Source organism: Copadichromis virginalis, linkage group LG12, assembly GCF_057382275.1.
Source record: "Copadichromis virginalis isolate Kocher_CV1m ecotype Utaka linkage group LG12, C_Virginalis_male_GT1.1, whole genome shotgun sequence".
In the NCBI taxonomy this organism is placed as follows: Eukaryota; Metazoa; Chordata; class Actinopteri; order Cichliformes; family Cichlidae; genus Copadichromis; species Copadichromis virginalis.
Window position 1 is genome coordinate 31,281,735 of NC_140629.1, and position 27,948 is coordinate 31,309,682.

General features: G+C 38.1%; 1 protein-coding gene across 2 annotated transcripts; it reads right to left on the bottom strand.

Moving 5' to 3' along the window:
* Positions 1 to 683: 683 nt before the first annotated feature.
* On the bottom strand, positions 684 to 27,066 carry gak (cyclin G associated kinase). Of its 2 annotated transcripts, none has more exons than XM_085476058.1 (29): positions 26,742 to 27,066; positions 22,386 to 22,447; positions 21,494 to 21,553; positions 20,970 to 21,084; positions 20,406 to 20,548; positions 20,067 to 20,192; positions 16,976 to 17,065; positions 16,674 to 16,809; positions 16,109 to 16,221; positions 14,273 to 14,351; positions 12,197 to 12,314; positions 9,237 to 9,286; positions 8,949 to 9,097; positions 8,595 to 8,717; positions 8,352 to 8,485; positions 8,052 to 8,246; positions 7,824 to 7,941; positions 7,654 to 7,733; positions 7,286 to 7,479; positions 6,939 to 7,100; positions 6,650 to 6,816; positions 6,246 to 6,507; positions 5,955 to 6,149; positions 5,699 to 5,836; positions 5,497 to 5,583; positions 5,130 to 5,396; positions 4,590 to 4,738; positions 3,241 to 3,417; positions 684 to 3,056 (listed from the first exon to the last, which is right to left on the bottom strand). In XM_085476058.1, the coding sequence occupies exons 1-29, from the start codon at positions 26,881 to 26,883 to the stop codon at positions 2,955 to 2,957; spliced, it is 3,933 nt and encodes a 1,310-aa protein (XP_085332184.1). In that variant the 5' UTR covers positions 26,884 to 27,066; the 3' UTR covers positions 684 to 2,954. The 2 variants fall into 2 exon arrangements, with proteins under 2 accessions (XP_085332184.1, XP_085332183.1); XM_085476057.1 differs by having other exon boundaries at positions 5,485 to 5,583.
* Between the last annotated feature and the right edge of the window lie 882 nt (positions 27,067 to 27,948).

The following is a 27,948-nucleotide window of genomic DNA, read 5'->3' on the forward strand; positions in this document are numbered from 1 at the left end:
AGTGCTGGACTGACAAGAACTTCAATTTTAAAATCTTCCAAAAACGAAACGTCTGTATAGGGTTTTATTTTGTGACTGTTAAAGAACTTTATGCCTGTTTTCTCCAGAAAATTATTAGTAAAACTCTTTTTTTTTTTTTTTTTTTTATCTCTTGAGAGTGCAGCTGAAAAAGACAAATAATAGAGGGACTAAAGCTTCAGAAATTGCATTTGGGCCAGAAGATGTGAAAGAATATTTGCAATAAATAGCATGAAGTCTGCAAGCTACTTCAACCTGAGCTGCACGTCTTTGAACATGGCAACAGTAACTCAACAGTAACTCAAATAAGAACAGGAAACAGGTTACAGTCACCAAAACTGGATAGCAGAAGATTGGAAAAAACACTTCCTGGTTTGCTGAATCTCAATTTCTGCTGCAACATGTAAAATCTGGCATAAACAATGGATCCATCGTGCCTGGATCCCTTCTTCTATCTTCTGTTGTTGGCTTCTTCCAACCGGATAAAATCCTGGCTTCAGTTAAATATCTTTCACTTGTGTTTCCTGGAGCTCCATCCTGGATGCATGCCCAGGCCTAATTAAAGTTACTTATGAGCTTTTCCTAATTTAGAAGACTATTTGGTTCTGAATGTGAAGGCTCCACTTACCCCAACAAAAAAGAAAGAAAACAACCAAATATTTGCCTCAGGTCAAAATGATTTTAATTTTTTTGTTTTTGCAATGAAATCTACATTCATATTAGTAGGATGTAATTTGGTACAGCACACTGCCGATGCGATGTGTAGTTTTGTTTTTGTTTTTTTGCCATCAACACTCTTTATACTGTTATGTCATATTGTGGATGAGAGACTCAAGTAAACTTCAAGCATCAAAATAACTTTTACCTCTTTTCATTTTGCTGGCCCCCTTGTTTGAATGGTAACAAAATTTCAAAATGGAAAACAGAAGCAAAAATTTGAAAAGTTGTTTTAAGAGAAAAAAAAAAAGAAAAGGCAAATGAATGGACAACTGATAAGCACATAACAATTGAGAGGATATATATATTTGTAAAAGCACATTCGTATTGATATTTGATACTTTGGAATGACAGTAACAAAGAGGCTCACTGTGATCAAATAACCACTTTCCCCATTTCAACTCATCACATTCCACTTATATATATATTAGGTCAATTTGTGCCATTAATATGCACGAATACATGTTACCAACCCCTCCTCCCTCCCTCTCCCCCCCAAAAAATAGTAATAAATAAGAAAACAGGTGATTTGATTGGTCCATGAGGTAAAATGTGAAATACAAAGAAAGAAAGAAAAAAAAAAAAAAAAAAAAAAAGGGAAAACAAGGTAAAATGAGTTGGAAAGAGTCGTGAACCAACAATAATAACAAAGTGCGGGACAGGCTGAGAATTAAATTAAGAAGAAAAATGTGGTTGCAGACAAGAAAGCATTTTATCCAACAAGGTTTCTTTATGTTCCACACACCCACACACAACCATTCACACAACCAGCCATGAAGCTAAAAAAAACAAAAAAAAAAAAACAGCTCTCTTAACCACCTGATGGATAGTACTTTCATATTTACACTGAAGTGATGATTAATCAGCAAACAGACACAGACACAGAATGGACCCCCCCAAAAAAACAAGAAAACACAGAGCAACTAGGTTAAATCACCATTTTCTCTTTTTCGATCCTTTAGTTACTCCTCTTGCAAAAAACAAAACTAAATGCTGGAGGTGGGCGAAGTTTAAAGAGACAGAGAGGGCTTAATGACAGTTACGATGGAGATCCCTTCTCCATTTCTGCTACAAGAAAAAGAGCACTTCATCCAAAAAAAAAGAAAAAGAAGAAAAGCTGCTGCCCATGTGGACTACCCTGGTTTAAAAAAAAAAAAAAAAAATCAAACATACTACCTCAAGTTGTTTAGAGGTCTGGTGTAGGAGAGCATGCAGTTAGCTACATGGTGTAGCTTGAGTGGGAGGGATTAAAAGAGCACTTCAAAAACAACAGACTGCCCACTTGAGTTTATAGCATGATTTAACATCAATCTCAGGAGTGTGTGCAGCAAAATAAATTAGAATGGTACAAGCAGCACTAGTAGTGTTCAGCAGGCAATTGTCTGGAGAACAAACTCCAAAGAAGCCTTCACCCCTGAAGGTGCAGCAGTACAGGTAATACAGGTCATTTTCAATAGATCTTATGTTTAAAAATCCTGGGGAGATTTAAATCCTACTTCTGCATTACTGCAGGATCTTTATAAAAAAAATCCAATCCCTGCTACAGCAAGTATGATTCAGCAGCAGCATTGGCTCTTTTGAGGCAACTAAACATAAAAACTTATTTTTCAGGACAACATTTTGCAAACGTTCATGTTGGCTGACATGCTAGCTATTTTACAGCCACACTCAGTTCAGGTTTGCCACTCAGCTAAGGACCGGTTGTTTGCACAAGTGTCGAGCACAAATGAATTAACTATTCAGCTACAGCTAATGTATTAGTGTTGGGGTGTTTTATCTGAATATCACTATCATGATAGTCGTCTTGATAATTTTAGTCCTTGTATTATCTGATTTTGTTCCCACTTTGTCTTCTCAGTGATTGTTGTTTAATCCTTCCTCCTGATGTTTGCAGCACCACTCAGGCAGTCATGCAGGTAGGCAGTGAGTTTAAGACCGATCACAATGTTTATTTAACTGGCTGTTTATAGACCAGCAAGGAAACTTTCATTACAGCCAGACATGAGGCAAAAGGTCTTTTTTTTTGATCGAAGAAACAGAAGAAAGTAAAGGAGGGGGGAGGGAATGGAAGAGAGGACACCTCTCAGAGGCTTTTTGCCCCTAAGGCCCAATGTGGGCTCAGTCCTGTCCAATCTGGCCCAGTCTCCTGTTTTGTTAGGCCAAATCCAGTCCGGCCTGGTCCGGTCTGGTCTGGTCTAGCTGGAATCCAGGCCAGGATTTTAGAAGAGTGCTTTGGATCCCTGGTTCTCAAACTCTGACCAGGCGTCGTTCAGTTCCATAAAGATCATCTTCGCATACTGTTCGTAAGGCTGGCCCGTTGCCTGAAGAGAATTCAAAGGTTTGGAGTTTAATACTGAATTAAAAACAGAAAAACAAGAGCATTCATACTGAAAGAAGACCGTAAACTCATATTCGAGATTCATCTCATTTCCTGTTGTTTCACAAACAGAGGAGCTGCACCTTTTTTTAAGTTTTAAAGCACTTTCACAGTATTTGATACTGTACCTTATCAGGATGGACAACCAGCACAGCCTTCCTGTAGTATTTCTTCACCTGGTCAGCTGACACCAGGTCTGCCATGCCCACAGGCTTCCAGCGCGTTTCACCCTCCCACAACACTGTGTGTAGAGTTGACAGCAGTGCTCGGATGTTTCGCTCCTTCCCTTCGATCCAGTCCAAGATCTACAGCATGATAACAAAACAAATCTTTACTACTTGGAGGCTACTGTATGAGTGAGCTGATGAAAGCAGAGTTTAACCTGCCAAAAGGCATCCTAGCTGTACCCAATCTTATTGTTGTTTAGTAAAATCACCTGCTACATGTGTGACGCAGTATGCAAAAACATGGCCAAGCCCAAAATGTTCATTAACTCAGAGATGTCCAATTCTGACCATTCTTTGAATCACTCTTTTTTAATAACAATGCAAACAGATTTTGTAATAAAAAAAACAAAAGACAACTCTACCACGTTTCCAAGAAATCAGTTGATTGCTCACAGTACACACCGCATTATTAGCACAGGCTAAAGATGGAAAAGTCACCAGTAAGGGGACAATTTTCACTGGGTGCCCAGGCATGTTGAATGATGATTTGGAGAAAAGTAGTGCACTGCTGTTTGCAGTTCATAAACAGATATTGCATATAGATGGGATGACATTGCAAACACTGGAAAATCTGGTTGTTTTTGACATTATCATTGCTTGACTCTTTTTTTCTATGAAACCGAGATTCTTGGTCGTCATCCTTGGCTGGCTTTTTGTGTCAGTGGACAATGGTGACTCTTTTCACAAGGATTAGATTTTTCTCCAGGGCCACACACTGTGTGTTTGTAAGTGTCCAACATGCCCTTCACATATTCTGCCACAAGTCTCTTAGCTCATCCTCCCATCATCTCCTGTTAGCCCACCACTACTGCCTAAAAAGTGACTTTCATTGTTGTCTGCAGACATGAAACAGATGAAACATAATAAATCATATTTAACAGCTGAAAATTTCAAGCCATTTCTAAAGATCTGCCAATTTTTTGCTGCCTTTAGACAAGTCTCTATCATTTTTGTTGATGTTATAAAAGCTTAATTAGTTGGTTACTGTTTCCAATTTTATGCATTCATTTATTTTTTAATAATTTAATTCTATTATATTTGAATGTTTTTGTAAATGCATTTATTCACTTCTAATTTTTGCTTTCCTTTTTACTGTAACCATGTTTTTAGCACATTTACCTTTTAACTCTTATGGTTGCAGTCATGGTTATGTGAGTTTTAGATTTTATTTATATCTTAATGCACTTCTGTTTTTAAATGTGGCATATAAATAAAAGTGACTTCACATATGTGTTCAGTTTGCTACCTACCTGTAATTTGAGAGGATCCATGTCTTTTGTGATCTCCTGTCTCCTCATTTCAGCAATGGTCCTTGGTCCCTTCTTGTCAGGTTTAGAAGCAAAACCCTGAGTTGAGAGCAGATCCCCGAAATCATCCTCCTTTACCTTTGGCTTGGGCCCTGAGTGTCAGCAGCACAGATAAAACGAAATTATTTATGATATGGAAATTTTATGGGCATTTATTAGGGTTAGTCATAAAATGAGAAGCCTTTTATGAGAAGACCAGGGAAATATAAAATAATAACTGAAAATCAGCAAAGTAATGAACATAAATATTCCAAATTCCATCTTTTTAGTTTCCAACCTCTGTTTTAAGCTGCTGATGGTCTCCCCTGCTTACTGCTAATTACATACAGTGCAAGGCAAAATTCTGGACAAACTAACTGAATCAATCGGTTTTCTACTCATTTTTAATTTTCTAAATTATAAAAACTTAATTTAACTTTGTAATATCACCGCTATTGTTTTGTTCAAAATAGGTAACTAGTATTGTAATCATGTCTCTCTTACCAAAACCAGGCCCACGAACTCCTCTCTCTTCTCTCCCACCGATCACACTGGAGAAGTTAAGGTTGTAGTTGGGTTTAGAGGACTGGGTTCCTGCAGGCTGAGAAGCTGAAGACCCTTTGGGGCCAGATCCAGATATCCAAGGTTTGTTCTGGGCTGAGGTGGGTCTTGCAGACTGCCATGGCTGAGCTTGAGGCTTAGCAGAGGAAGAAGAGGAAGAAGGACCCTTTGTGCTGAAGGATGGCCCAGAAAGATTACTGCTGGAGGAACCTATAGGAAAAAGATGGAGATGAGATAAATGTAAAGGCTTATAAGATTGACAGTCTTCCTCTTTTATGGAAATAACTCCTCAGCTTACCTGAGCTCCTACCTGGCAAGTTGGAGCTCAGGTTTCCTAGGTCAGCAAAAGGATCAAAGGTCTGAGACTTGGCCTTTGACATGGATGGCATACCAGAAGCTAAAATGATCAAAATATACAAGTCAACACTTTTATCTGGTTTCAATTTTGATTTTGGCTTTAAATCTCAAAATTTTTCAGTCACCAAAAGATCTGTAAGAAAGGTTTCTCCTACCTGTGTTGGTATAACTTGGTTTACTGGCAGTGGTGCTCATGCCAGCAGTGGTTCCTTTTGCCCAGCTGTCCCACCCACCCAGCAGGTCTGGTTGGCTGGCTGATGATGTCATTTTAGGGGTATCATTTACAAGCTTATCTGTAATAACACAAACATCCTAAGTGTCAACAACGGACTCTTTCCAGTGTAAATACAAAATGTTACCAGAAGAAAGAATATGAAATCCAGCTGGACGTCAAGGAACTGATGTACTTACTGAGGTTGAAGAGGCTGGTGTTGGAAGCAGGAGTGGCGTTGCTGTGAGCTGAACCAAATCCACTGGTTGCTGAACTATCAGAACCCAACAAGTCTCCAAACAGGTCTGGTCCAGAGGCTTGTCGAGATGAACCAACGCTGGAGCCAACACCAGAACCCGACCCCATCCCAAACGGATCAAAAAGATCCCCCATGGCTGCAACACAGGCAAAGTGACAGGAAATATTTATTAAGTGCAACCCAAGAAATCTCAGAATAATGCAGTAAGCATGTGTGAAGCCTCAGCTTTTACGTTTTTGGTCTGGTGTGGCTCCACTGGCTGGCCCACTGAAGAACAAGTCTTCCTGCACTGCTCCAGTCTGACCAGCAGGAGGTGCAAATAAGTCATTGAGGAGGTCGCTGTTGCTAGAAGCAGCTTTCATTCCTCCCTGATCTCCGTGTTGTGGAGCAGAGGACGAAGTTGAGGACATGGTTGGAGGTTGAGGGTCACAGTTCAACCCCAAGAGGTCAGCTGTGTCTTCAGGAGGAGCCTCCTGTGTTGCAGGAGAAGCCGTCTGAGAGGAGACAAGGAAACCAAGAAAATAAAGAAATGCATGGATGCAAGAAATAAAGAATTTTGGTAGTAATTAACAGTGTGATAAACGGGGTAATAGTTTATTGATAAAATAATACAAGCCAGCCAAAGATTTTCTGCACCTGAAAGTCAGAATCAAACAGCGGCTCGCTGTGGTCACGTGACATTGGCTCTCCACTGGTGGCAGAGTAAGAATAGGACTCTCCTTCTGACTGATCACTCAGATCCTCCTGGTCATTCATATATCCTCCTTCTTGACTGTCTGAGGCATCCTGAGCGCTACGTACATCTATAATCACAGGAAGCTAGTCAGTGAGATTTTCCAGAGAGAAAGGTTTGTAAGAAAATGCTACACGGATTAATAGAATTACACATTACAGATTAACAGAACAGAATATGACAGTACATTACCTTCCCAGTCTAGGGTCTGGAAAAAGTTGCTGGAATTAGTATCATTGCTCATCGGAGACTCTGGTTCTGTTGCACTGGAGCTGTCTGGGGTTTGAGCTGGCTGGGCCGACTCTGAGTCATAAAACGCTGAAGAACCTGGCTGACGAGGCAACTCGGGCTTACCTGCAGTGATAAAGGATCCAAGTTTATTTCATCTGTAGAAGCAAACTTAGAAGAACTTAAAAGCACCTTAAAGCCACGTAAGAAGTAAAACATCTAATATACAAATAAAATAAACAGATGACAACACTTTTTACCAATGCTTCTCCACTACTAAACTAACATTCAGGCCAAGTAAAGCCATGTACCAAATTTGCTGAGGATCTCTTGCTGCTCATCACGAGAGGAGAAAAGGATCTTGGGGTTGAGGCCTTTGGTTTGAAAGCCCTCCCATGGAGGAGTCTTGGTGCTGGGCCTGTCCCTGGGTTCAACCTCAATGTCCAAGTTGACCTGGAACAAGTCTGGGTACTTCTCCTGGATGTCACAGGCATCCAAATCATACCTGAAAAACAACAAGCAGATAAAAAAGAAATAATGAAGAAAGTATAGTTTAAATTACTTGTTACAAGCAGTGCAGCTGTAAAAGTTTAACAATGAAGACCACATTCAGCTGTTAATAAATAATAAGAAAATATAACCTGCAGCAGTATGTTATGGATCAAGACAACATACGTACTTGGCAAACTTGACAGTCGTTGCATTTCTTGGTACAAAGCCTGTGTGGAACTGGATCTGGAACATTTTCATGGACGCCATCTGAAAGACAATTATAAATGCTCTGAAAAGTGCATTTCTTCATATTCATTGCCACATCGAGGCTTTAAGCAAGGGTGTCTGTATTTATACCTTTGCCTGCAGACGTCCTCCCAGCGTAGATCTTGCATGATAGATCACCACCAGCACGTCTCCTTGAACGGTAACATTGAGAGGAATCTCCGCTTTCCCATCTTCCATCTTAAAATCCCTGAAACATGAGATTGTGAGAGGAAAAGAGTAATATACATGTTAGATTGTTAAAATAAAGGGAAACTTGTCAGGCCATCCTTGTACAAACCAAAAAAAAAACAAACTTACTGCATCCTGTCATACTCCTGCGATGTGGTGAGCACCCTCTCGTCCCCAACGTAGACTTCGCAGAATGGCCGGCACCCATTACGCTGCTTGTTGAACAGTGGCACTGGTGTCATGATGATGGAGCGAATAACTACAGGCTTGCTGTGAGGGATGATGGGCTCCTCTGCCATCATGTCACACATATACTCTATATACCTGCAAAATTGAGATCATGTAGTATTTGATACATGACCTACTAAGGATGACCAACACACACCAGTCCTCTTTTCTACACATTTTAACTTGAATATTTTTCAATACCTCTTGTGTGAAGGTGCTATGCCTGGTGGACAGCGTTTCATTGAGAACATGTAGACTGCTGCCTCAGCAGTGGTGAAAAGGCGGCAAAAACACAGGAAGGAGCAAACTGCCACTGCTGATGCTGCTCTGCCATCCTGCACACAGAAAGGGTACACATTAAATTTATGACAGGTGACACTCCATTCAATTTGACACCATGTACTCCTCTCTACAAGCGCAGGCTCAAAGGACTGACTTACTTACCAGACAGTGTACCACACAGATGTTCCTCTGGTCCTGTTTGAGCCATAGATGCATGTTCTTACATACGCTGTAGAGACTGCGGAGGTTAGGGGCACGACGCAGCTGCCAATTACACTCTGAAACCTGCGCGCGCACAAATAATGCAAATTACTGAAATAGTGACGTAACAAGGACACATGCTTCAACAATAGCTACTGTTGTGGCAATAATAAGCTTATGCATGACAAAAGCACAGAGAAACACTACTATACCTGTGATCATTGAGAGTAAACAAAGTATAACACAAAGCTATAATTTAGCCTTGGTTTAAGTTATTTCCCACACCAACACAACCTTGTATCACAAAGTGCATACCCTGTTGTGGAATCGAGAAGGCCTGTATGATCGTTTGGAGAGGTTGTACACAGCGTAGTGGCCAGCATGACGTGAATCGAGGAACAGACGGACATCCTCAATGTTGTTCTTTATCGCAGACTCCACCCCTTCTGCTGGGAAAGACATGACTGCACGCGCACACACACGTTCATTACAGGCATGTATGAATCGGGTAACCAGTGATGCTATGCTTGTTCTGTAATATTAAATTACTTGACAATCAAATAATAGTCACTGAATGCTAAAGTGTTCGGGCACTTTACCTACCTGCAATTCTGGAGGTGATGTAAGAAATATCCAGGTCCCCTTTGGCATAGCTGTAACAGAAATGACAAGTGCCGTTATAAAAGCAGTATGTAAACAAAGTTAGAAGCATAAATGATACATTTAAGAAAATAGAGGAAATTAAACTGGTGATTAATGTCTGGGAGACTGGAAAAAAAAAATCCAACGGATGCAAGCTGGACAAAAACTTTTCAACTCTGGTTTTGAATCTCAGATGTTGAAATATTATTAACTGAAAATATTAATCTCTGCCAGAGCAGCCATTCAGTACAAAGTTTTAAACAGTTTTGATGAATATTGCCTCAATAATTATGCAAAATCGATTAAGACAGTCCCCAGTTTATCCTTCCGCTGAGTCTTTATTATAGCACAAGCATTTGGCAGATGCTTGTTGTCAGCATTCATTACGGCAACTTTCATTACTACAAATAGTGAGTATTAAGTAATACTGGCAGTAAAAACTTATGTAGTTAGGTTTCATTGGATCTTACTGCACATGCAATCATACTGGAACAATGACAACAGGTAAAAGAACACAGCCTGATTTCTACTGCACAGTTTAGGACAGACAAACAAACCATAGCTCAGTTTCTTTGCTTAGCCCATCTATGATGATTAAATTCATCTGTATTAATCAGTATTAGGATAAATAGATGATGCAAATTAAGACATATAAGTGAAAATGATATTAGGTAAGTAGTGGAACCATAATAAAACTTCCAACATTCAGTCAAACAGTCACTCATACTTGTATACCACAGCCTACATATAAAGTTGCGATTGCAATTATACATTTGCAACCCATGCCGAAGCTACTTTAATTAAAACAATATGGACATTCTGAGTTAAGGTAAACCCTAAAAGGAAAAAGACAGCCAAAAAACAAAAGCAATAGCAAAACATGCAACTGAATGGCAACTGAATGACAACTTAATTAAATGTGATGATTCAGATAGCAGATAAAACGGGTTTGAAAAGAGAAATGTAATAAAAAGGTGAAACAGATGAAAACAGTCAAATGTAAATTAAATAGCCTTTTTGATTTTTGAGCTGAAGTTAAATTAAAAGTAATACTGGATATCATGGGATTCTCCATGTAGATCATAAAAGCACAGCTGAGTCAAGCTACACCAAAACTCCAGTGTCAAAACGACAGCGTCCTGCAGTCATGTGACTTTGCATTTGTTCTCCAGCAAATATGCAGTTGTATTGGATGGTTTTCTTTACCTTCCTTGTAACTGTCATTTCTTCATTACATTTCAGTAAATGGAATATTTCAAGCTGGATGCTTCTTTTGGCCTACTTTTGTATGGATTCATTATCTTCAGTTCCAGACATAGTTACTCAGCAAGTCCATAGTTAAGTGTTGTCACATGGTTTGAAGAATCAGAGACGAAGACTCAGGCTTAACAAGTCATTTAAGCTCTATATTGTTTGTTTAATTACTGCTTAATGTTAAGTCCATGACATCAGTTTTATACAGATATGTAAAAATTAAATTATTTTTAACATGTGAATTTTTTTATGGATATGTTAGTGGAGTTATAAGATAAAAGTTATCTAAAAGTAAGAAATCAATTGAACTAAATGAGCTATCACACTTGATTTGACAAAAATAACAAGCAAAAATCAAAAGGTTGTTGTTGTTTCCCTCAGACAGAAAAGAAAAATGCATATTTTTTAAACTTTATAGCAAGAAATATGATTGCTATATTAAGGGCCATTTAATTGAAGTTAATGAGTACTTTACCCTTTTAATCGAAGGCCATCACTGCTATGCTACCAATTCTAGTTATCTTTAAACAAAGTTCTCATAAAATGAGTTTACATTTGCAGAAAATAGTTTCCTGGAAAACTCACGGACAGTGAGTCTGCCCTACTGTGTCATTCGCTGATATAATTTTCCAGTTATTTCACCAATATATATGGGAATTTGTCCATTCACATCATGCTCTGCATTCACTCAGTTGAATTACTGAATGTGTGATGTTAGGATCAGAAAGCTAGGATGGTGGGCACTGAGCAACAGAAGATGTGCAACATTTCTTTCCTACTAAATCAAGCACACACTACAGAACACAGAGTAACGCATGGACTGACGCATTCCGCTGACCCATATTTACCTTGGGTTGCTAGGAGATGGACACATAGTGGGACCATGAGGGTTTGAGACAGAGAGGAAGAAAAAACAAACAAAAACAAAACAAAAAAACAAAACAAAATCATCAAAAAAAGTCAATGGCAAAACCAAATGAGACGGCAAATCTTTAAAGATGCGGATAATGGGACTATGAAAGGAACACTTTGCTGTTTAATCTTTCTATACCTTCAGCAATCATTACCATTTTCACTGGCCAGTGCAGCCAAGTGTAGCAGCCCAGAAAATCCAGTGACTTGCTTGTATAGCAATGGTCAATAAAGGGAGGACAGAAGAACTGTGTGTCATTTCCTGGGACCTTACACATGAAATCTGAGTGTAGAACCACATTTTTGACCAGCAGACAACAAAATGTTCCTTTTAAAGGTAAATCTGGGATCAGGGTATGAGTGAGAATGAGACATACGCAGACAACTGCTTTCACATTAGGCCTTTGCAACTATGATGAAACATGATAACAGATGATGACATGACTGAGAAACAGTATTGCTTAAAAATGGTTGCCATTTGCTGGATGTCTGAATTAAAAATTTGTTATAGGACCAAAAGTGCATCCTTTCATTACGGGAAATTCAAATTTGTCAGTGCCAAAGTAAATACCGTAGTGGAACTATTTTAAGTTATAATAACCAATGTCAAATGTGAAAAGTTTAACTGAAATGTATGTTAACTCCCAAAATAAAAAATACATACATAATGATGAAGATTAACTGAAAGACATATGACAAAAGTGCAAAATAAATAAATGTAGCAATAATACTCCCGATAACGAGAGGCTTCTTACCTAGCTACTGACTGGATGACCTTGGAGGAAGTATCCTTTATGTTTGTCAAAAAGCGTTCTGTTCCTCCCTTTAAGATATCAAACAGGCCACTGCCAGACTGATCGGGGTCATATACACCTATAAGAAATGGTGAGGAAAAGAAGAATATGGTAAATATAATGACTTTAGAGCGATGCCTGAGATTAAGCACTTACAATCGGTTTGGCTGGTGAAAGCACACCCAGCACCTATTAGCTGCAAGAGGAATGACACTTGTGACAAATGATCATGCACATATAAATACTTAATTACATTCTGGGCTTCATCAAAAGGGCTCAAAAGGAAGCGTTTTACCAATTAATATTTCAGATAAAATCAGTTTATTTTAGCTGCAATGCAGCTGCCTGATGCCGAGGTGCAACAACAGGCAGTTGGAGCCACTCCTCACAGGAAAGAGCAAACATATTCTGCCTTTCGACAGATGGTTGACAGGCAGTGCAGAAATCCTCTTAGTGAGTGGACAGGAGACAGCTTGCAGGTCTGTGTGTGTGTCTGTGTGCGTACAAGTCTGTGTGGATATTTATGTGAAAAATAAGCCTATTATGCTCACTGAGATAAACAGACAGACACAAATATAATTTTCCCAACGAGCACTTAGAGCTTATGCTATAAATAATCTAAATCTTCTTCCAAAAAAAACAACACGTAAATTAGTTATTTTTATATCCTTCATGATTTACTTCATTTAAATGAGACGTTATTGTATGGTGGGACAGTCACACTGTTGCATACTAATGCATGGTCTCTATATGTAATGTTTATTTTTTTCCTAAGGTGCATTTGAATCAAATTATCTTTTGCAACAGATTCACATACAAAAAAACAAAAAAACAACTTGAAATCTGAGCACACCACTATCAGCCGTGATATAAACATTGCTAATTATACTACACAAGAGGCTCTTAGCAGGTTAAGGCTAATGATACATCAAAATTAGTGTGTTACAGATTGAAAAAAATATTGTTGAGAAACATTTATAGTGACTGTCTGACTCATTATGCCAGGAACCTGAACAGATATTGTAACAAGTAAGAGGATTTGTTCTACCATTAAAAATAGCTGGTTTCCTGACAGTACATCATACTGGGCCCTCGTTCAGACAAAGAGGAACCCTTTACTGATCTCACAGGACTTTGTATATGCAAGACCTGGCATGTGTATGAAATGTGTCAACAGCTGGATGGTGACTAACATACCAGCTTACCGTGTTTATTGCGTGACTTTCAGGGATACGGTTGAGAAATTAAATGTCATGTTCAATCACAGCTCAATGATAAACTTTATAGGAAAGATGTGGATTTAGCAGTTTCTAATGGTACCTGCCCACAGGGGCATTTTTCAACAAAAGGAGTCACGCATTTTCTCACCAATAGACATTTGACTGGTGTTCTACCAAACAGCGACTGACAGGTGCTCTCTCTTTCTCTCAGCCTTCTACAATCAGGCCTGAGACCTGAGTACATTTGTGCTAGGGCTGTTTGTGCAGGGATTTTAAACAGAAACCAATAAACTGGCTTGCCTGTGAACGTCTATCCGAAAAACAAACCAGCCAGAGTTGTTTTTTAAACTAATTTTTAAAAAAAGGACTTATAGAAACCCCGCAGGTGCTCAATCTGTGTTTGTTTTAAAATCAGCAACAGGTAGTTTAGAGGATTGCCTAGATGTTGACGTATGTAGGTCATTACTGATTTGCATTATGTGGTACAGAACTCAACTTTAAGTAAATGAGCAGTAGGCAGTTTCTCGAAACATAATGCAACTCTACTAAAATGCACTGCACAGCTGGTTATACAGATCATGAATATGAAATGTGCAAATAAAGATGTTGTGACATTTCCATTTAGGAAAGAATGAAATATCAATAATATAAAAATATCGATAATAGTGTTTTCAAGAACTTCAGTATTAGTCTCCTATACTTTAGTGTTAACACCTGAAACAAATAAACAAAATAAAAACACAAACTAACAAACACTGACCCAAAACCCTGTCATACAACAACAACAACAAGAAAATAAATGTAAAAAACAATTTACCTGCATTGTTATGGCTGTTGTGGATCTGCATTGATGGCTGTGCTCCATTGTTGCCAAAACCTCCGTTCTGCTCCAGCAGCTGCAGACATTCATATCCATCATACACTGGACGCCAACAGTAATACGTACTTAACATTGCAACGAGCAGGTCAACAATATTTTAAAAAGTTATGATGAAAGAAAGATGTTCTGTGACCTGGACTGTCTGTGTTTAAAAAAAAAAAATACCCACAATGGCTAAACCACCCCGGGAAAGAAAAACATCATCGAAAATATCCAAAAAAAGAAAAGAAAAAAAAAATCCAAAAATATACAATTTTTAAATATATAAAATAAAAATGGAACTTGATAGAAAATGAACAGTCAGAGCGCCTTAAACAAAGGAGGAGGAAAAAAAATGTGTTAAGCACACGTCAGGTCCCTGAATGAAAAAACAAACAAACAAAATACAAATCTGTAACTCCAAAAAGTCGATAAATTACAACAAATTAAAAACAGGCTGTGCCAGATGATCGCTGTCGATCTGGGGTTTGTGTTCAACAGCCAAATAGCCTCTGCGTAACTGTCTTGTTTATTTCCCTCTCAGTGTCTCACTTCCCTCACAAGTTTTCTCCTTTCCCTCCTCTCAGCCTCTCCATATGTCTGTGCTGAACTGCAGCAGGGAGAGGAGGAAGAGGAGGAGTAGAAGTCCGAGGATTATAATCTCCTTACATCCAGCAGGGAAACCCCTTCTTAACCCTAATCAGATCAGCAATCGCCAAATCTGCCTTCACTCTGCACACACTTACCAGCCTTATCAGGATTCAGTTTAGAGAGAAATTTGTAAATGTAAAAAAAAGTCTATCTGCCTTGATTTGCTAATTTCCTAATGATTAAACGGTACTTTAATATAAATTTAGTTCAGGATACTGACACTGACCAACTCAGCACAAAACAAGGAAAATGCAATGAAATCAGTGTAAACCTGGCAAATGTTGAAACTGAAAGCAGCTTTATGTCAATCACAACAATGACCGAGGATTTAGTGATAAGTACCTGGATTTTTAAGGATTTGCGGTAAGAATCGTAATGAGTTGGGGCTGATAGGTTGAATATGGTCAGCCATCATGCAGCGTAAAACGATTTCTATTCCAAAACCCTGATTAAATCTTAAATCTGATTGTGCTCAATTAGCTACTGTGGTGCAGGTGACAAAAAGCAACACCGACCATGCCAATGAAAACACAGTGTTACCACTGAACTGTTGGTATCACTTCATGTTTGCTTTAAATTTCAGTTCTCTCAGTCTTCACCTCTGTGTGTCTCTCTCCCTCTTTTTTGGCCCATTAAGACCTTACCAGCTGGCAAGAGAGGCCACTGGGAAAGAGAATACAGACTCCTTTGTGCTTGTGTGTTTGTGCGTCTGTGTGTGGTGTATGTGAGGCTTAGCAAATGTAACCGCATCAGCAATTTGAGAGTGTTCAAGTTGTGTGTGTACATGTGCACATTTACACAAACACACACAGAGGAAGAAGCCGTGTGGTTGGCCTGTCAATAGCCTCTTCACAGGCTGGCACACACTGAGGATGAGACTCAGTGCCCTTAACCAATCATGTTGTTTACTCTAAAATACTTGTGAAAGCTGTCAACAATTCAAAACCGATACCTGGAGCAGAAACGTTTTAACTGCTACCAACTCGTCTGATGAACTCAAGATGAAGATTCAAGAGCTACTTTACACGTATTAAAGGATTAGACATGCAAGCCTTACCATAACTACTGTAAATGTGCAGTGTTTTTTTCCGTATTATCACATCTTACATCAATGACGAGGGTACTTTTAGAACACGCATTTACCTCAGTAATGGGGGACTTGGGGTTGACGTTGCGTGCTGCTGCTATCTCCTGGAGCTGGTTGACCAACTCTGTAATAGACAGACGCTCCTCTGGGTTCACCTTCAACATGGAACCTGAAGAGGAGGAGAATGGGTAGAATGTGGGTTGAAGTTAGTATGATTATAAAAAAGATACAAATAAAAATTTATGATAGCATAACTGATGTTTGTGGACAACACAATTGTAAAAATATTAATAAAAATGGCAGAAAGCTGATTAAAATTAATTAATAACCGATTGGTCATCAATCACATACACAGAAATTAAGGTGAACAAAGAAAAAGAATCCGACTTTTACTTTAAACTGTATACTGTTTAACCAAACTAACATTGTTAAAAGTTTTTAAATCACTAATGCATTTTTGTACTGCATTGAATTGCATGACATTTCTACATGAATGCTATTGTGCTAAACATCTGGCAGTCTGGTAAAGGTATAATGTGGCTTAAGGCATCAGATTTATCTTGTAGGCATTTAGCTGGTATCGATTAATAAATGGACTGGTGCCTGACGGGCAGTACATACGTATGAGGTCGTGATACACAGTGTATTTCATGTCGTTCTGAGGCATGGAGTACTTTCCGTTGACAATTTGTAGCTTGGCTCCATCCTCAAATGGATGCTGCTTAAAACACAACAGGTAGAGGATGCATCCCAGAGCCTGCATGTGAGACGACACATGATCAGTACAATAATCAAACTCCTTTGTTTACAGCAAAAACACAAAAACATGCATCAAAAGACAATCAAAACAAAGGCAGAAGAAGAGAAAGTCAGTTGTGTCTAAATTATAAATGGAGGTACACTAATGTCTGAAAATGACTGACCCAGATGTCTTGCTTCTCATTGATGGGAAAGTTGGAGTAGAGATCGATCATCTCTGGCGTTCGGTATGCAGGAGTGGTGTTCCTTGTTATCTACAGAAAAACATTTTTTTAAATGAATTGACATGAAAGCAAATATCAAGCTTAAGTCATATGTTTGTAAATCTTTGTAAAATTCTTTCTCCCGATTAGACAGAACTGAAAAAGCCATGTGCGCTGTACAAGAAGTGCACAAGATGAGTACATTACTCACATCTCCATAATTTCATTGTAGATGTACAACGACAATAAAGGGCTATTCTATTCTATTCTATTATGTGCAACATGTGCCTGGTAAACAAGAAGTCTATTAGATTTACAAGCCAAGACCTCTGGTGTTCTGCATTCGAAATTCATCTGTGGCAAAGCTCCAGTGTGTAAGTGGGCAGCTGTGTGGTTATGGTACAAATATAATTTACATGATTGTTTAGGGCTTCCTGGACCTCTGGCTATTAATCCAATTAAAGGTTTCTGGTTTATGCTCAACACCATATCAATACTGCCACTGACCCACTCTGTCTTTGTACGTGTATTTTTGTCTTCTCAATTAATCATCCTACTTTTTACAAAGCAACTAAAGGAAACAAAATGAAATCAAAGTGGCTGCGGTTTTCCTTTTATGTTTTCTTTAAAAAATTAAAACCATATAAAATGTCTACCTGTGAAGCAGATTTCAACCTTTAATCTCTAATCACATATTCAAGGGTATCAACACAATCTTGTGATCAGTGATGAAATTACTATTTACCGTTTTCATTCGCTGCTTATCTCTTGCTTTTAGTTCACTCTGAGGATCTTTAATAGCATTTTTCTTTGTCTGTCATGTTTTTTTTTAATTTTAAACTTTATGGATACTTTTGATTCCTTTCCTTATTTACAGTACTGTGCAAATATTTTGAGCTTCCCTCATTTCTTTGCATTGCTAAGAAAATGGGAAATGCACGTTTGAATAGCAATTTATTGAAACGTGCATTTCCCATTATGACCACCTTTATTTATGCTATCAAGTTTTCTTGCAATTTCATTAGGAAATCTTCAAGATTGGAATCTCCTTCATGAAACCTGGAAAACCAAAGTTCTTTAGATGTTTGCTGCCTTTTGTTCTGTTCTCTGTCAAAAAGATCCCACACTGCCTCAATAATGTTAAGGTTCGGGCTCTGGGGAGGCCAAGCTATGACTGATAGTGTTCCAGTTATAGTGCATGTTTTTTTCAGATGGTATTACATGGTGAATCTAAATCTGACCATACTTTTATTCCTTCATAATTCCATCAATTTATAAAAGACCCCTACAGTCTGCACTGTTTTACACACGACTGTAGACACCTGTACCTTTCTTCTGGCCTTTTCATTCCATAACTGATTTTCAATCTAGCTCTTGTTTAATTTGCCATTTTCTCCTGGTTTTCTTAAGAATGGCTTCTTGACAGACACCCTTCCACTGAGACCGAACAGTAGAGAGATCAACTGAGGAGACAGATGCATCTCTCAGGTTCTGTGCAAGGGCTTTTCTTATTTCTCAAGGACACAACTTTGAGATACTGTTCATCTCCTGAAGATAGCTTTTTGGTTTTTTCTTACTTTTTTTTGTCAACTAAAGAAATGAGAACAAATGATGTGCTATTGAGACAGGCTGCTGGTAACAAATTGCCTAAGTTGATTCTTTGCTAAGTTGTCAGTTATGTTATATTTAAGTAATTTTTTTAAGCATGAATGACTTGTAGATCAGTGTTAAGTGGCTTAAAAATATATTTCCGATTGAAAGGAGCCAATGCCCAAAGACAGACCTTCAGAAAGCCTGGAAAACTATTGTAGAGAACTATTGCTAAAGATCACTTAAAAAAATTAAAAGAAAGTCTGGCACCATGGAAACAAAATTTCAGGAAATGAGAGGTGACTCCTCCTCCTGTTGTTTTAAATCTGCTTTATAATAAGTGACTTAAATCAAATAACTTTAGAATTCATATATTAATCCATCTATATGTTCAAAATCTTAGATAAGACTTCAATATTAATGAAACTCAGAAAATATCATCTCATATAATACCCAATACAGCTTAACAGCGCATGTACTGTATAAGCAGTATTGGGGAGTAACGGAATACATGTATCGCCGTTACGTATTTAAAACACAAAATATGAGTAACTGTATTCCGTTACAGTTACAGTTTAAAAAGGTGGTATTTAGAATACAGTTACTTTGTTGAAATAAATGGATTACACTGCGGTGGTGGGTCAGGATTGTTTGGGTTTGTTTGACAGCTACGTTCTGTTGTTCCAGGCGGCAGCGTTACGGTTGCCATGGTTACAGGACGAGGCTCTCTCTCTGCGACTATGTGCCTCCTGGGTGAGAGAGCGCCTTTTTGTTGTTGTTGTTGTTGTGCTAAGCTAATAGGCAGAATGCTACGGGCATAGCTCTAAAGAACGTAGCCTCATGGGCAGTGTAGTCCGTGCTACAGGGAGAATGGACCGCCATACACATTATGTGTCTGTGAGCAAGAGGAGGGGAAAAAAAAGGATAGTGGAAAAGTACGAGCTGTCACCGAGCAAAAACGGGAGCTGGAAGCATGTAAATATAATAATAACCACTGCACCTATTAAGACTCGACTGTACACTGTGTTTGTGTTTTCCTCCGAAAACAATAAGTTCCGCTGGAGCAGTCTTTCAACGCCTCTCTCTGTCTCTCGCAAGCAAAGTTGACCCACACAACAAAGTAAAGCTATTTTTCGGCTACAAGCCCGACATGGAACCTGCCGTATTAGTCAGAGGTCCCTTTACTGCGGTTCGGAGCCGCGGACCTTCGGTAATAGTAATAAATCACACAGCAATAGTACATTCACGTAGTTGTAAAAAGCATGATAATATATTAAGTAATCCAAAGTATTTAGAATACGTTACTGTCATTGGGTAACGTAACGGAATACGTTACAGAATACATTTTGGGGCATGTATTCTGTAATCTGTAGTGGAATACATTTTAAAAGTAACCTTCCCGACACTGTGTATAAGCAGGTCACTGTTAAGATCACCAAGAACTGTCTGCATGCTTAGGTACCTCATCCTCCACCATTGACCTCTTCTGTGCGGACCAGCTGTAGTCTGGATAATGTGACACTGTGGTGGCGCTGCCAAAGTCACACAGCTTGATGGTGCCCTGGTTACTAATCAAGAGGTTCTCAATCTGCAACACATCAACCAAGCAGTGAGTTAGCATTTCATTTAATTGCCATAAGTAAGACTTCTGAGACAGAACAAGGGCAGCAGCACATGATATGATGAAAACGTGGTCATAAGTAAAAGCACCAACTAAATAACTGCACTGTATATTGTGCATTTTTCTTTATTCTCCTCTCTGACACATCAGTCATCCTTTAAATACCAGAGGCAGACAAACCTTAAGGTCTCTGTGTATCACGGGAGGCTTCTGTTTGTGCATATGCTGAACAGCGCGGCACGCCTGATAGAAGATTTTTAGCACAGTGTCACATGATAGAGGAGCCTTCTGCTCTACCCTCTTAATAAAGTCCACCAGCTGACCTGAGGTGAAAGAGGTACAAAAACACAAAAGAATGTGAAACTGTAGATAAAAGTCTTGTATTTAGTAATAAAATTACAAAATTAAAGAAAAAGTGCTTTGCACACATCCTACAAGTGATTTATTTCTGTTAACATACTTATTGTGGTAAGCAGTAAGGTATTTGCTCAGAAAGCTGAAAAACTGCTGAATGAAAAAAACCTTGTCTGCTGTAACTACACAAAAAGGAAGCAGAGCAGGAAACGAAGGCTACAGACAGGAAACTTTCATCATGAATGCCTTTCAGTGGGAGTTACTCAGAAACAGTTCCAGCACCCCTGAATTACTGCATGTGCATTTCATGAATGAGTAAGAACTGATTCAGCACTAAAGAAACAAAACTGGGAAAAGTGCGTTTCTGTGTGTAGCAGTGTGTGTTTTTACCTTTACACAGCTCAGTGAGGATCAGAAACTCAGCCTGCCCGGTGTCTGACTCCTCTTTACTGATGGAGGCTGCAGAGCAGAACTGAACCGTATTTGGATGACCGGACAGCTTTTTCTATAGAGCCAGCAGGTGAAGGAACATACAGAATAAACACTGCTGCTGTGACAAGCCTCGCCTTAAATTTGCCATTTCATAAATCACAATCATAACCAGTTTCTAGTGGCAGAAGCTGCTGGTTTTCACCTGTCGCATGTCAGCCTACTTTGTTTAAGCTATCCGCAGTTTTAGATTACAGCAGGTGTCCAAAAAGCAAACTACTCAAAAGCTGAAAAAAATTAACCAGATGCATTTTAAGAGAGATGTGATGACGAAGGAAATCCTGAATAGAGAGATATGGCAGATGATCTATGGGTGTTTAGTGTCAGCTATATATTAACATTAGGTGTGAAGTAAAAAAAAAAAAAAAAAAACAACTTTTTACAGAAACACTTTTGTGCTTTACTCATTAATAATTAAAGGATACCATGAAGCAGACTTCTTGTATGATTTCTTTGTTCTTCTCTTCTTCATTAGACAGCAGTCTCTGGAAAAAAATGCATACAGACCATTGCTTTGTTCTGTGATCAACATAATACATGCCTAACAGGACTGAACTAGCATACTGCAATAGACGGCCTATAAAGCATTAGCTTCAAACAAAATAAATATTAATAATAGTAAAATTACAATTACTTTAAAGATAATTTATGTGGTTATCTGATAAATACACTCAAAGGACAATTTAATTGTTCAGCATTTGAGGTTTTTATACTTAAATGAGAAGCTAATAATATATATATATATATATATATATATATATATATATATATATATATATATATATATATATATATGAGATACAGCATGAACAGAATTGAGTAAGTAGGAAACGGTGCAAACATAATTGTTTGGAGCTTCATCATTCTGTACAAAATGACTTGCAATAATTGCATATGAACAACAAACTACCTGGTAAGCGGCCGTCCACATTGCTAAGCCTACATTTTTTTAAGTTACTGTCTCATTAGTACAGCTGTATAGATAAAAAGGGAAAATCTTTCTGTTAAGGGACGCGTCCAATGGCATGTTTTGATTCAGCAGTGTAATGCAGACAATAATGCATTACACAAGCTGACAAGTGCATGTACTAATAACCTGCAGTACTTTGTCTGTTTTGCATATTAAAAGCAGGTGCTGAAGAATGTAAAAATCAATGTAAGGAGAGCTAATGTGCCTGATTTGATGCATTGGGTAATACAGTGCATACAATGACACGCACATTAACAAATACATGCTCAGTGATGAGCAACACAGCCAAAACGTAACAGTGGAACATTTTTAACAATGAGGGTATGGGTCAGTACACCTCATCTTACCTTGAGGGCGTAGTCTTTACCACTGCTCATGTCCTGGGCTTCATATACAAAAGCAAATCCACCTTAAAAAGAAAAAAAAAAAAAAAAAAAAAAAAGAAGAAGATGAGGATTTAATTTACAGTTTTTTATGATTTAGTGTTGGGTTGACGATTCTCAAATGTTCAGGATACTGAAAGAGTTTTGTGATACTGACCAGGATATATTCTAACACTGTCTAGTTGATGTCCTGGATTATTATCAAACGTCTATGTTTAAATTATTCTGAAATTAAAATGACAAAATCACTTAATAATTAATTAATAAACCACGTGGGAAGACATGTTTAATATTTAAATTCATTATTAGTTTTTGTATTAATGCTGTGTTCAAGTGCTTGTTTTCCTTTTTAACTTGGGAATGGAACCATTACAACATGCACCACTTGATTTCATGCAATACTGACTGACTGTAAGCCCTACTGGGTATCCTGTTCATTGAAGATGCAGCTAAAACCTTGACTGCTTATAATGTCGTCAAATCCATTTTTCTATAATAATCGCTCTCCATATATACACAGTAGAGGGCTGTTTTATAAATTACAATTAATAAAACATTAACAGCTATGAGTTTTCTGTGTTACAAAAAGTGGCACAGGTTACATTCAGAGTTTTGGTCTAAAGTTTTTACTTATTCTTTTATTTACAGCAAGTTTTAACTGTAATATAGATTTTCTCCTATGGGAATATGTGTCATTTCTGCAGCTTGTTAAGCTGCAACTTAGTAAGATCACAAATGAAGCCCAGCTGTAAAGTTAAAGCAATGCAAACTGGACACCTGCATTCTCACTGGAACATGTATTCATTTGGTGATGCAGGAAATGTTTAAACCTTGTTATCCTTGATTCTAATCTGTTGCTAACTCTCTTTTACACTGCTAGAATTGCAGCAATTATAAAACAGAGAACACACCAAGAATACGTATTCAATCAAGAAAATGTATTTTAATCTGATGTGCTGACAAATTGATTTTGTCAAATAACCTAATTTAATGTTTAAAAGTATCGAATTTAAACTATCAGAGCTCTAAAGAGCACCTTTCATGTTAGAAACAATCGGCAAAGTCACCAGATTAATGATTTTCAGTAGCAATACTTTGTCTTATTTTCAAGAGTGTTGCAATTTAAAGTTTCCCATGTGTGGGACTTAATAAAGGTTTATCTTATTTTATCTTATCCTATCAATTTACTGTTCGCCTATTGCTGTTCTTTTTAGATTATCATTTTATCTGATAGGATCTCTGCCTGTGTGGAGGAGTTGTGACCTATGAAAACACTCCTTTTTATGTGAGCACACACAGAGCCTGAAATGGAAAGCATGCTTAAAAGAGAAAGTTGATAACCACTGTTGTGAGACCCGTTATCTCCAGCTATGGCTTAAGGTTTTGTTGAGCCAGCTAATGCTAAGAAAGCCTGACGGTGTTGAACTTCCTTCGTAGTATACCGCTCTGTAGACACTACTGTCATAGGGAACAACACCATTCTCATCATAATATATTTTACAAAAAACTTCTGTGCTGCTTAAAGCCAGTCACTTAAACTGACATAACATTATCAATCTGGGATTAATAAAAGCTAACTGTCTAAACAGCAGATGCACTTGTGGAACAATGTTTTTTTTGGGGGGGCGGGGGGCATTTTTGCATTATTTTGATTTTCTTTTCCCCGAGTCACTGTGACTAGTAAAGGAGAAACTTCAGTCTGGGTGTGTGTGTCTCAAATACTTCTACTTACCAAGCCTCAGCCAAACAAGGAAATGCCAAGATTACCACAGACATGAGTAAATCAACTACCAGCCTTCTAATCTTTAACAGGTTGCTTTGCATAGGTCCATGCGCGTATGGTGGTCACTTCCCCAGTTCTCATAAAACCTCTTTTTCTGGGACTCTCACCAGGGACCTCATGCCTGCCTACATTTATTTATTTATTTGCCTGTGCTTCAACTCTCAACTCACACAAAATACCGCAACAAAGCGTGTTGTTCCTTACAGGTTATGTTGTGTTATGCAACTCATTTTGATAACCTCCCTGCGGAGATTAAATGTCTTACACAATTTTGTAAAACAGAAGGTAATTTTCTCTGCTCCAATTTCCAAACGAGTCTAAGAAAAAAATACAGAAAGGTATTTAAAAATACCTTAAATCCTTCTTTATCAAACACTAATTTATTCAATCTCACTCTGAAACAATATGTGTGCCTGGGTTATACAATTGTAGGACTATAACTGGTGTAGTAGACAAAAACAAAAAAACAGAACCATCTGGTTACAGCAATCCATTGTTTTTGTCTCAGCAAAAGGTCCCAACAAAGACACCTTTGAAATTGCATGACGGGAGTTTGAAACAGGCAGCGCTTTAGTGTAAAATGATCTCCACTCCATTTGCTTTCATTTGGAAGGTCTTGTGCGTTTCCTTTAACCTGTTTGAATCGAACTATTGTGGACCAGGAAGTGAAATCACAATACTAATTATACTAATAAAGAGAGAAAGTTGATAGTATATCTGAAGAACAGTAGTACAGTGGTTAGCAATGATGCCTCACAGCCAGAGGACTCCTGGTTGTGTGAATTTTGCATGTTCTCTATTAAAAAACAAGACAAACTACGACTTAACTAAAGTCTTTTATCACACTAGCTTTGCATATTCAGTCAACTTTAAATCGATGTGACAAAACACGTAGAAATCAGCCGTAGACAATAGTAAATGCCATCTTATTTGCCAACATAGTCATGTTTGCTGGTGCACACCATACAGGAGGCAAGACAAAAAAAGAAAAAGATAATTAAAGGAAAAGAGGAGCATGTTTATTTGAAGCCCACCCTTAACCCTCAGAGTGAACTGCTTTCCACAGTTTCTAAATTTATAGCAGCTTTCAGGGGGCATCATACAAAATAAAATAATATACCATGACCACTCTACTAGAGTAGGTCAAAGAGTAGGTTTTTAAAACAGATATATAGAGATGTGTTCCAAGACACTTTTAAGAATATAAAAGTGTATTCAATATAAATAAAAAGATGCCCTATGTAGATTTAAGGGTTTTTGGATGTCTGGGAAATTGCTATGGAAGAAATGATATGCTGGCTTTCCAACTGGAGGTTATAGTTATACAGTTGGGAGATTGAAGCTATAAGCAGCCAAAATTTTAAGCACTTTTCTGCAAGACACCAGGTGGAGATCACATCAGTAATCATGGATCTAAATATATTATTTGATTGTTTGTGTGAAATGTTGGAGTAGATCATGTTGTGTAACCTGACAGGGTATGCCATGTTCTCTTCTCACCTGCTCTCAAGAAGCAGAATATACCACTTCCAGACACAGCAAAAACAAATAATCAGTGATACCTCTAAAAATCAGGAACACCAGATCAGCGTTTTCCTTTTTGCCTTGGAAGACAATTTCTATTTAGTTTGCGAAATAAAAAACCAAACTAATCGACTAATCAGATCACACTAAACTGTTGACAATTACCAAATTAAGTGCTTTGTAATGCTAAACTATCAGTCCAAATTGGTACATAATTGGTCTACTCTGATATATTTATTAAACGCTCAAAAAGCAGTAATCCAGGCAGCAAGACCCTTCCTTGCTGTCACAAACCTACCAGTAGGTTTCTCCTTATGGCATCTGTGATATTCACTTGTTTCTACTGCAGCCCTAACCACAAACGTGGGACGATATTTTTATACTTAACAAAAAAAATTCAATAAGCAGGCACCAGTGCTGGCACAGGAATGCCGCTCTTGTTGACGTCAGAAGAAACAATCCAGCAGAATTTTTCAAGTGCTCTGTTTCGACTGAAACTTGTAAAGAGTTTCCAGCCTGCCCTGTTACAGATAATCAATTGGTTTGGTAATCAACAACACCGTCATCACTCATATCTTCGGGCCCGGCAGGCCTGACTCACACTTTTATCAAGTCTTTCTCATGAAGCAAAAAGTGCCGTGTTTCCAAGAAAGACAGACGGTAAAGGTGGACACGTAAAGCGCAGCTCTGCCTGCACACACACAGCATTCAGTGAGGTGTAAAGCGGTAACACAAAGCAGACACGTCAAGTTTAACTTTGAAATGTCTATTCCGTCTCCTTGAAGTACCTAATTCTGGAAATTGATTTAGCGCTTGTTAGATACAGTCCAAACCAAATTATCACCTGGCGTTTGCTCGGTGGCTCACTGTCCTGCACTTGCTAACTATATTATCACTTACTCCACTAGAGGTATTTCACAAATGCTAACATGTTAGCAAATTCAGCTAACTAGCATTAACTAGCCGCTGAAGACGTGACCAAAATTTATTGTTGTGATGCGCACGTATCTCACCTTCCGCGATCACCCTCCTGATTCTCAGCTTCATGTCACCGAGTTCAACGACTTGTCCGACGAAATCATTTTGGTCCCGACTGGCCGCTCCGGAGGAGCCGGGCCCGGCTAAGAAATCTAGTGCCGACTGGAATAGAGACATGTTTTCGGGCCGCCTCCGGGAGAGGGAGTGAGCTGTCTAAATCTTCACCGGGTCCGCAGAAAGACTCTACAGCAGTTCACTACGTTACAAAGATGTATAAGCAGGTGATATTATTCTTTCAATGGAAGCAAACATCCTCTTCCTGCTGCTACATAAACGGGGACACCATCATCACCGCACCGACTTCCGTGAAGGGTGATGACGTCGTGACACGATTCAGTCATATGACGTAGAAGGAAAATAAAGGTAGGTTTGACTTTTAAGGGTCGTAAGAAACCTTTAAGAACTGGTAAAATTAACATTTGTTTAATTTTTAATGGAAAAAATATTTATATTATCTTGTTTTGAGATCCCCATATAAATCAGTTTAAAAAAAACTGTCCCTAAACGTTCTGCATGAATGGAATTACAATTTTGAGTAGGCTAAATGAAGCGGCCATATAAAAAGACGTAGCTTTCTCCAAAATGAGGGGGGGAACTGTAAAAGTTAAACAAAAAATTATTACAAACAAAACTATTAGTAATCTTATTTACGCTCGTTGTAAGCAAACCATTTAGAATGTTTCTTCTTGTATGCACAACAGGCCTTTGTTAAGTTCGTTTATTTTCGGGGGAAATGTATAAATAAATGAATATGAAGGAATATATAAATATTATTCACACAAACAATAATAGGATTATCACTGGATACAACTTCATGATATTAGTCTGCCATCTACTGGAGCAATGTCTTTTAAGATAAAGTTTTTTGTATTCGTTCACAGTTTATGGGAAATCAACCTTACGTGAAACAGGCTTATTAAAAGGCTTTTTTTATTTTTTATTTTTTACTGCCCATTGGTTTCTGTATGTAATTTGGACAATTGTTGTTTTGTCATCGTGTTATTTCTGGCCAATAGGTGGCACTTCTTTGCATTTATATTCCATTTTAGAATAAGGTGGGAGAATTTGATGCTTCCAGTTAGAGGGGCACTTTCTTGAACGTGCAATTTGCATTGTGCAGATATTTCTTTACCTTTGTAATAGCTAAAGAATGAAAATTTGGACATTTCTCTCTTTCATATG